General features: G+C 38.4%; 1 protein-coding gene across 2 annotated transcripts in view; it reads right to left on the bottom strand.

Annotated features, from left to right (window-relative positions):
* The window catches only part of CLSTN2 (calsyntenin 2), a 393,047-nt gene that overhangs the window by 11,532 nt on the left and 370,227 nt on the right, over positions 1-11,288 (bottom strand). For both annotated transcript variants that reach the window (XM_054206959.1, XM_054206960.1), the window contains 6 exons: positions 9,166-9,314; positions 7,443-7,660; positions 4,571-4,741; positions 3,793-3,938; positions 2,255-2,378; positions 440-624 (listed from right to left, as the gene is read on the bottom strand). In XM_054206959.1, coding sequence (XP_054062934.1) covers positions 440-624; positions 2,255-2,378; positions 3,793-3,938; positions 4,571-4,741; positions 7,443-7,660; positions 9,166-9,314 — 993 coding nt within the window. The remainder of the gene's footprint in view (positions 1-439; positions 625-2,254; positions 2,379-3,792; positions 3,939-4,570; positions 4,742-7,442; positions 7,661-9,165; positions 9,315-11,288) is intronic.

Here is an 11,288-nt window from a genome sequence, read left to right as displayed (position 1 = left end):
AACAAGAATGCAATGTCAATAAGCAATATCTTTGTTAGTCAAGCTGCCAAAATTTAACCCTTCCTTGTCAGTTTATTTAAACTGCCGGTCGTTCCCCATCCTTTTTGTGTATTAATGCTTACATCAAAAAGTTAAAACCAAAGTAACTAGGGTGCAAATACGGATGGAGAGGAAGCAGTGTTGTACCCACGTATTCTTCACCATCCTATTTAGTGATTATATATGGCAACAAATATTAAGTGCTCAATTATATATTATCATGGTGTGCAGAGCTGAAAATTGAGATGGGGTCCTGAGTGTGTACATACAGGCAACTGTTCTACCGAGCCTAAATAAGCGTAATCTGAAAGAGGCTCAAAACTCCCCGCTGAGTAAGCCACCAGGCCAGACAGTAACTCCTGGTAGTATCATGACATAATACTATGCCTCAGATATGTACCTCCATGGGGTTGACGGTAATAGTCAGAGCAGAATCATCCCAATCCATTTCATTTTCTTTACTTCCTTCGTTGTCTCCAGAGCTGTGCTGATGAGCTGTCCGAATCCGATAGACCCCCAAGGTTATGATGAAAACGAGTATGCTCACACAGATTATGATAACAATAGTAGCCACACTTGGAACAACTGGAATGAAAGGTGGAAAAGGGAATGGGCTTATATTTGTCAAACAAGTTGCCTACATAACACTAAATACATTGTGTGGTTTTTTCCCCTCAGTTCCTCTGCCTTTGGATTGAGAAGCGGCACAGCCATACGCTGTCTGCCTGGGACTACGGAAAGTGTTGACAAGTGCCCACCTACTGAGGCAGAGCTTACACTTTATAATGAGCATTATAAATCATAACTAAAAAGTGAGTATGCCTACCATTTGTTCTTTAAGCCACTTTATTACAGAAGACAAGCAGTCAATCAGCGCAGAAACAATTACTTTTAGAACAAATGTTTTTGCAATAAGGTTCAGCTGCGTGTTGTCTCCTTCTGATTACAGCTAAGGTGTTAACCTCACTTGTGAGAAAAAGTATATCTTAAAGCTTCTGTTTTCAAAGGTTTCAAACATTTGTACTGTGATTTCAATCCCAGCTTCCAAGAACTGAAACAACACATTGCCATTCTAGTTGCCTGTGTTACAGCCTTCCTGGGAGACTCTTGAGGATTCAAGATATTTTTCCTCACTGTTCTGTTGCACTCTGAGAAGGCTCTGCCTTCCTGTGACTGAGAAGTCACAGGAAGAAACCTCTCTGAACTCTCTTATATTATCAGCTCCATAATTAGGTTAGTGAAGAAGTGCTGCCACTTCCTATGTACCTTTGCTACCTCGGTACTCAGTTCCAGGAGCGTTATTAGTTCCCCATTTTTTCACCTTGACCTGCCTGTAAGAATGGAACTCTCAAATCAGAACAATATTAAAGTAAGAAGAAAGAACTAGTTTCCAATTTCCTTTTAGCAAAATGTTTAAGTGTACAGAAAAATACACTCATTTTCTAAGCATAACTGTACATAACTACTTATAACTACCTACAGCTTTACTGTATCGTTCAACTAAATCAGTTGAATGATCATTCAACTGAAGTATCATAAGTATAAGTATCATTCAACTAAAAGAATTTCAGAATCTAGCATTTAAACAGATATCTCTGTCTTGGGTTTAACAACTTCATTGAAAAGGCTTCAGACTTGGCTTCAGATTTTAACTCATACAGTCCTTTAACTCATACATTCAATTTAAATCCTGTATTTAATATATATTAATGCCCCCTGTACATGGCTATACGGACCTATCTTCTCTCCAGAGAACTCCAGACTGAGGCCTGGACAGCAGCTAACAGAAGCACCGCAGTAGCTATATATTTTAAAAAATAATACAAACATCTCTTCCTTTTGCTTAGAAAGGGGTGAGCAGAAATTAATATGCCACAGAAATACAGATGTACAAAGACAATATGAGCATAAATATTATCCTTCATACCATTCGATACTAGAAACAAGACATTTTCTTAACTATGTGGGTCAAAGTACATAACCTTTAATGAAGACTTTAAAACAGGATACTAGTTTTTAATTACAAAGTACCTTGTTGGAAAGAAAGAAGAGAATTCAATGTTACCTTCTTTTGTACCTGTGCAATGATCTCTGTGAGGTTTCACAATCTGTAACTATGGACTTCAGGGCTTTATTTGTTGACCAAGCTGAATCACAAGGGAAATACTTACATATCAGAATCACTAGAAGCAGTCCCTGTAAAGTTGTCACATACCTGAGTTGTGAACAGCACTTATGCTTCCCTCTGGGTGGTGGACAGATTGGAGAAATTGTGGTTCTACTATCATATGACTTACGTGGTCCATGAAGTTGGAGTTGGAGCTGTGTAGAATATTAACCTGACACAAGAGAAAAATAAGAGACCAGATAGTAAAAAGAAGTGCCTTATATTCCAAGCCTGCTGGCTCCATACATTACACTGAACTATGAAGTTCATCACCAGATAGGAACATTATTATACAGATGTTAAAGGCCAAATTAACTTTTTTTTAGACTAGTGAAAAATACACAGGTTAATATATTTCTGATTTCTAGCATTAAAATTTCATTCTAACATTTCTAGCTGTAGACTATTAAGTGGCACAGAAAAGAATTTTTTTGATTTACTTGTCTGGATAAGTAACAATTTTTTTTCCTCCGTACTAATCAGCTTTTCAGTGTTCCCTGACAGTTAGTGGGAGATTTGTCACTCTGAATATTGACAGAGAACGTATTAAACTCATTGAGATTAAAACCAATACAGTAAGAGAAAATTAAAAGAGGTTTCAATTTTTCCTACGTCCCTACTTTCAGAGTGAATTTCTTTGAGGATACGATCAGTTCTCTATCCTACCAATAGTTATGGTATAAGCAAAAACCGTGAAGTCATTGTGAGGGCTGCAGAATGCGAAGGTGAAAAGAATTCTCTATACAACATACACAAGTAAAAACTTTCAGAACAAAATTGTTAAGTTTTGAGCCTGTTGCTTAGAAGGTCATGCCCCTTTCTTCAGAATAGGTCCACAATTCCTGCTGAGAGGCATCAGTAATAATCCTCAGTCCCCGAGCCATTGTGCTACACTGCGCTTAGTAGCGGCACGTGTAAGCTCAAGAGAGCTATACACATATTCCTGTGGTGACTGCCCGTGTCTGGGCAGTGGATCCAAGGGAATATGACAGATGAAGTCCATCCTATGCATCCTGTATACTGACTTTCCTCCCCAAAGAAATCTGAAATCATGTAAATTATCAGGAACGATCTCCATCTGATGAAGAACAAATTATAAAACTTATTGTAGGGGGGTAGTGCTTGGAAAAACTGAAAAGGTGAATGCTGCAGGAATAAAAAGTATGTCAGGTTAAGCTAAAAAATAACTAATCTAAGGAAAATAATGAAGCTGTAATGATTTACTTTCAAGCAGGTACATAAATCTTTTGAAAGACCTGCAGGAGATTTTACGTCATGGAAAAACAATGATGATGATCTTAGCCTCTATGCTGTTTGCACAGGAGTAATTCTTTGTGTTAGTGGAGTTCAAGGGAAGGGATCATATCCTTACAAATGCAGCAGAATAGAGAGTTCCGTATTGAGGAATGCCCACAGAAGTCAACTGCCTATTTGTATGGAACTTAGAATTTTTCCTCTATTTGATTATGGTTACCAGAACCTATCAATCATTTTGCACGTTTTAAAGAAAACTCACTGTTGCTGAAGATAAGGCTAGTGCTCAGCCTCAGTGCTGGAAACAAAAACTTGACTAAATGATTGCTTACCTCCAAGTTAAATTCATTGCTGGTGTAACGTCCATTTAGCTCTGAGCACTTGACTCTGAACTTTCTGTCAAAGGTGGCAGAAGTGTACCAGTTACGGTATCGAACCTGCCGAAGAACCTGTTCATAGCTGTGCATGGTGTCCACACCTGAAATGGTGGTAGAGCAGTAATAATCTCAAGGAGATGCTATGTAACAAATGCTCTGTGCAGTACAGGAGAAATCAAATGTTCACAGAAAATACGAAATTTGGCAGAATAATCTGAAAGTGGCATTTCATCAAACATTCGCTGATAAAGCCTCTGGTGACACTAAATTATGTGAAATTATGAGTTTTTGGAAATGAATGTAGGTCCGTAACGGAGAGGAACAAATACAACAGCAAAGATTTAGAATAAATTGTTTAATAATGGAAAAAAATGGTCAATGAGTTACCAACACTGTGCAGGAGCACTGAGGAATCCCCTCATTCCCACCTTCCACTGTGATGGTCCAAAGAACCCCCACATTTAAAGAAAGCAGTGTTGCTATTTTCCTTATTTGGGGAGTAGCAGGAGGGATGCTGGGATCAAGACAAAGTGGTGCTGTATTCCGGAGGCTAAACACAGCCCACCCAGAGATCAAGAAGTGACGACGCTTTTTGAGACACAGTCTCTCCTGGAACATTTTAGGGGCAGTACACCACAGATTTCTGTCTGATTTCTTTCATATTAGTCCTTGCATTCCAGTAATGTAATTGTTGGCAGGAAGAAATAAGGGAAAGAAAAGTCCATTAACTTACCATAGATTGAATATCCTGCTGTGGAATTTGTGGCATCTAGATGTTTTCCTTGAAGCTCCACATGATCTAGTTCTAAACACTCTTGTTCAGGATCTAGTTCTGCGCCGATGACCAAAATATCACAGAAATCCAAGTTGTGGAGCATTTCCTCTAATACCACTGGCTTATTGGCTGTGAACACATGGCACATACCATGAAAAAAAGACAAAAGAAACCAAGATAAATGGTCACTGAACAGCTCAGTCATTTTATGTGCTTTGCATCAGGGCTTTCAATTTGTGCGACGATGGCTGAATTGGTTTTTGCCAATATTAAATACAGCATACTTGCAGCAAATCAAAAGAGAAGTGTCTTGCCTGTTCAGGTGCTATGATGATGAAGGCCTACAAATTCCTAGTGAGACAGATAGAAAAATATGTTGCTCTGTAATAAAAGGCATTCAAGAACAGTACTGGAAGTAGGAAAATGAAATTTGATCCTGGAAATAAATTCTTGTAAACAATTGTTTTTCAATACTGTATTGACACCAGGTTGGTATCACAAATTCATTCTTTTTTCAAGGAAAACTGAACTGGAAAAATACATGTCAAATATATCTATGCTTGGATGATTTTCTCAGTCACTCTATGGCCCATAAAGAATTTGCATGACAAAGAACATGGCCATCTATCCAAGAACGTGGCATTATCATAAATGGCAAGACCCTGTGTTGTGTGACTTGGAGAAATTGAGTTGTAAACTGACTACCCTTCAGTACATACGGTTAAAAATAAGAATTCTGTCACTGGAAAAAGAGCAGCATATTGATTTAATATTTTAATTCTCTGGTCAACTTAGCACAGAGTGTCTGGCAAGACAGCTTAACCAGCTCCCTGAGGGCACCATAGACGCAGAGACTGCAATCTTGTAACTTAGTGTGAATTTCATTTTAGACGGTGTATGGGGAAGGAAGGCACAGACAGAAAAATCTTATGGCCTAGATTCCCAACTCCCGGTACAGTGAATTTGGATATCTGAACTCTAAGTACAGCTCTAACTTATCCAAAAACGCAGACCCAACTCAAATTTGCAGGATAGACAGACCTGAATTTGCTGAGGCTGATGAGTTGGACTGCTTCATGGGAAGCTATGAGACAGCAGCTTCGTTGCTCTGGCAGTCAGTGGGCAAACCGGAGAGGTAGGGGCAGCAATTTTAGCTATTGGTGGGGTCCCACCAATTTCTCTACTGTGGCACAAGCAGCATCACGTTGGCATTCCGGGGGCCCTCTGCAGGTAAATAAGGTCTCAGAGCCATAGTCATGCTGCTGCCTGTGGGAACTGCCTGATCTGCTTTTGATGAGAGACAGACCTAACTGGTCCTGTGACTGGGGAATACAGGGTGACTAAATCAGCCTCCTCAGGCTTGCCATGCGCGTCTCTGCTACAGTCATGATGATCAGGTTACATAAATTCCCAATAAGCGGAAAAATAGCTATAGGCAGATATACGTCAAGATTTATGGCTGTCTCTGCCTTTGTCAGATAATATCTGGGCTGAGAGAAATAATGATTCAAGCTTATAATGCAGGAATTCAGACTTAGAATTCAATAATATTTTGCAAAACACAGTTAGTCCCGAAGCCAGTTATTATCTACCCCTTTTAACCACTCTTAGTGCAAATAAACAAGACATGGCATATTAGGAGGTGCCTGACTTTCAAGGAATTAAACAGTAGTTTATTGAATGCCACTATGTTCCTTTTCAAGACGGGATTTACGCTTTTTAGGTTACAAGGTGCTACAACAGTAATTATGTCAATAATTGTACTGGGAAAAATTGGGATAGACAAGATTTATGAGGGCAGCAGTTCCTACTTCACTGAAGAGTTTTGAAGATGTGTAACATTTAGGGACATGGAGCGTTATACACGCATTGCGTCTTAAGTGATGGACAATGATCACTCTTTTCTATGCAAGCATTAATTTTTTTACATACTGTAATTGTATGCAATTGGTATTGCGACATAATACACTTTCCAGCCTTCAGAGGACAGATGCAGTTTCAGGCAAGTGATAAGCAGCATTGTTACAGAGCATTGCTTCAGGGAATCCATGCCCCTACACTTACACATCATTAGTCATTTTATCTTTTCAAGGGATGTACATCTAGTTGCTGCTTATTCTAGTCCAACAAATATTGTTTAGAATGATTCCTCAGATTACTAAGCTTTTCATTTACCTTGCACACAAATATCCAAAAGGAAGATTCCTTTATAGACAATTATTTTTAACCTTATTTATATTTCTGAACATTCACCTAGTGTCAAATGATACTAGTGTCAAAAATAGTGTCAAATACACACTTCGCTCAGCATTAGAATAAACTATCATCATTGAAAAAAAATCTTTGCAAATTATTGTATTTACATTATATAGGTGGGAAGCTGAGGCACAAGGTTACTTTGTCAAGTATCACCTACAAGTCAGCAGCAGAGCTGGAAATGAAAGAACAGACTAAAACTCAACTATTAGTCAATTACTGCTTTCCACTTTATCAGTATAATCAATACAATTCTGTTACAAATAGAGAGATTGTAATGAAAATATGTTATTCAACAGAATATGCAAAGAAGAGCAGTAAGGAACTATTCTGAAGTAAGCAAGATGCTAAAGAGAAAAGCTGCTTTTTTGATGCACATGCTGGTCTCTCACTAACGCATTTTTCAATGTGTTTAAATGAATGTCAGTACAGCATTACTGCTGACTAACGTTGCCTAAATTAATCTGGGTGAAGTGACCTCCTTTGTGTTACTTGTTTGCACTATCCTTTAAAAAATATGAGTAAAGAAAAACGTTACAGAGTAAATAATAATATTTAAAAGAAATACACAAACCTCCGTCATGTTCTTTTGAGTCCACTGGATGCTCCGTTTTAGTGACCGTGCTGACAATCCTGATGTCAGGTAACAAAATAACACCTCTTTCAAATTGTTCAGCTGGTCTAGCAAAGTGGTCCATCCCACTTATTGTAATCTTGGGCTCATTGGCCTGAAACACCATTACATACGCATCTATATCTGGGATACTAATGCAGACATCTTCACCAAAACATCTGAAAAATATATTATTCATTAACTGCATGTAACACATTGCACATCAGAGGTGCGCGGCACTTGCACTGCCCCAAACCCATCTGATGGCTCTCATCCTTTTGTATCACCACAGATCAGTCCGTTGCACACTTTGACACTGCCACACGTAAGGACATGCATCTGTACCACCACGGACACAGGACAGCAGTGACAGTAACAGCTTTGGTCCTCTCATCCACCCCCCCCCATTCACAGCTACTGAAATTACGTAGGGATAACTTAGAAAACAGATTCATGACAAGTTCAGTCTTTAGTAAGGTCACTATGAGAATAATATTTTGATGTTTAACTGACATTTTACAAAGTAGTGAAGAGTTAAAAAAATTAAAAGTTAATTACATGATAACAACTAATTATAGTAAACCTAACATTAATTACATGACAACAACTAATAATAGTAAACCTAACATTAAACTCTCAAAGTGATATTTAATAAACATAATATGGTTAACTTGTCATGTGTGAATAAAAGGGCCTAATTATTCATTTAAATTGGACCATCATGAACTCATTCTGGCACTCCCTAGTATTTAATGGGGAAAAAAGGGGCCTATATTAGCATTTTCACCTGAATCAGCAGAGTGCTTTAGAAGTGAATCTCCTGACAAACTCTACCTTACTGCATCTTGGCGCAAGGCTTGGGTTAGCCTTGGAATGTGCAAACCGGACTGCTTCCAGTGAAACTACATCAGAAGATGCTCTCCAAATACTTAGTGTGGGCAGCCGACAGCACAAGACTAAACCTAGTACGTAGTGAGACCTGTACACACAGTAGCTGCGAGTTCATAGCACTGATGTCTATTTTCACTCTAAAGATGTGCTTTCGCTGCACTGCACAACTTGCTGTAATAGAGACATACCTCAGGGGAGCTCAGGAGCTGCAGATGGCTCTTTGGTTATGTAGAACTGTAAACATTATTGTGCAGGTTCTGTCGCTATCGTTGCACAAAAATGGAAGGCCACAAATTTCTGTTTAACACCCAACACCAGTACTTCAGTGATGATGGTCTTATAAGGATACAGACAGCTAAAGACTATTGCAAGGGTAGCTACAAATACTGTTCTCACAGATATGTCGTATGCTAGATGTAATAGGCCTGCTTTAAAAAACTCATGGCTCTAGCTATCTCAGAAGAAACTATAACTTTTTAAAATGAACAGTAAAATAAGAATGCAGTAAATGCAAGTACTGTTCAGTCCCGATTGTATGCTCCAATGAAACTATAAAAAGAATGCAAGTAAATTATATTAACAAGAAAAGTTTCTTAAAAGGACAATATCAAAAGAAAACCACAAGATAAATCAGCATAAAAGTAAATGAAATTCATCCTTTACGCTTAATAACATGAAAGTATGATTTAGCCATGTAATTTAGCCAAAATTCTTCTTTTTACATGTCCTAAGAAAAAAACTAAGTCATTAAAAATATTCCTGATCTAATCAGTTCAGCTGAAGTATAACTTACTGGACTTTAGATGAGACTTTGAGACGTCGTACGCCTGCAGTAGGAAACTGTCTAGAATTGATGTATGAGACCTTTCGGAGAGCTTGATTTATATTCTCAATGTCATCTCCTTCCATGACAAGGACTGACTGGGAAGGGTTGAAGTGATACTAGGGGAAATGCATATAATTAGTACTTAAGGTACCAGGTAGAAAGTACAAAATAAGACATTTTATAGGAATGTTGCATGGACAGAAGTTTAAAATCTAATGATTTAAGAAAAAAAAAATTGGTAGCTATTGTTGGCTGAATCCACATGTTGCTCCCTAAAACATGTGCTTGTATCAGTCACCTATTTCATACCTGAATAACTACTGTTAGAATTAATTTTATAGTAAACTAATCCTGATTTGCTGTACTTTGTCCCCTAGCCTCATCAACTTTGCTGATACTATTTCTGCAGCTGTAGAATTCAAAACCTTAACTTATTGTCATCATTATTATTACCATGTGATTTTTTTAAGTTAAACACATCCTTCATATGAAAATGTTAGCTTAAACCAGAGTAGCATACAGAAGCATATTTTTCCTGCTTTCTGTTTGGTTTTACGCTGGGCTATCTTTCTGAGATATATTTCAACATGAATGAACAAAACAATTACAACATTTCCCTCCTACATCTTTGTTAATGTCAGGCACAATAACGGTTATTCTCCTGTCTCTGTCTCATGATCAATATGGGCGTCATGATTTAAGATGGAGCTGCTACTTGCACAAAGCCACTGCTCATTTGAGCCAGCAAACCTTGCAAAGTCAATGGCTATTCTCGTAGCCCTCATCTTTCTCTAGTCCTTTGCACTGAACCTGAAACAGTCTTGCTGACCAAGAAACTTTGCTACTATATCCACATAGGAAATGATTGAGTTTATCTTCATCCTAATTCATCCTGATTTCTTTTTTTTTGTCTATTAATTGGTTCAGTAAACCATCTGCATTGCAAAGAAAACCAGATGAAGCCCCTTGATTTTGTACCCCACTGTGTGTGAGCACAAAACACTAAGAAATGCACCCTTCTCTCACATGCAGTCCCCAGAGCTGGATATTGATTATATGACCATGTCCTGTTGGACACAGACAATGGTTGTCTACACTTCCTTACAATCAGAAAGGTTAAAAAGCAAAAGAGCAAATAGACTGTGAAGAACAGAATGAAGCACCTGGTTCTCTGTCGAACAGAACACAGAGAACTGGGTTTAGAACTTGTGCAGGAAGGTCATAACACACTGAAGGGTATTTTTTTAACAAAGAGGAGGACTAACATGAGTCACAGCCTGCATACACTTCTTTCTCTTTTCAGTAAGCTAGCAGTAGTAGAGAATAAAATTAGCAAAAGATGACTCTAGCTAGCTAGTTAACTTAATAGCTCAGCTGCCAGAACAGCTGGAATGCTGCCAAAGGGACTGCAGAAAGCCCCAGTCGGAGCCATTTTTGTCTTTCTCATTAAAAAAGGCTAAAAATAGCAACAGTTTAGACAGCATTTCTGAGAGCTGTCACAGATATCTGAAAATTAGCCTGCAGACATAAAAAGTCCAACAGTACTGTGTCAGAAACTGTATTATTACAACTGCGTCGCTCTTTCTTAGGTGGCTAAAGGGTGAAGCTTCATGAGTCCAAAGTGCCCAGAAGAAACACCTTCCAATACCAGTTTGCCTACACTGAATCTGCTAAGTGCTATGTAAATAGCCACGCAGAACCTGTCATCTGTGCAACTGTCACACATCCTCGTCTGAGATCAGGTATGCTTGTTTTTGACACCAGAAACACTTTCTCTTTATTAATCTTCTGTTCAAGGTCAGGTGCCAACTGTTCCGCTTTCATCTGAGCTTCTTTCTGTCAGCGCCAATAAGAAACCCTACCACAATCTCTCTGACTGCTCTTTCATTTTTGCCTCCTGCCGTTGCATGGACTGTTGAACTGGCTGAGGAAGTAAAAATGAAAGCAGTAACTTTAAAAAACCACTACACCTCATCTGTATTTTGGAAAATGAAAATGTTTTGAAGTTTGATGAAAGAAAGAAAGGGAGGAAAACAATCCCTCATCTTCATTTTCCCCACTGCACTGCTAGTACAGTAAGAAAGCCATGC

Source organism: Rissa tridactyla, chromosome 6 (genome assembly GCF_028500815.1).
Source record: "Rissa tridactyla isolate bRisTri1 chromosome 6, bRisTri1.patW.cur.20221130, whole genome shotgun sequence".
Classification (NCBI taxonomy): Eukaryota; Metazoa; Chordata; class Aves; order Charadriiformes; family Laridae; genus Rissa; species Rissa tridactyla.
Note: the sequence above shows the minus strand (reverse complement) of the source record. Positions and strands in the feature narration are given on the sequence as shown.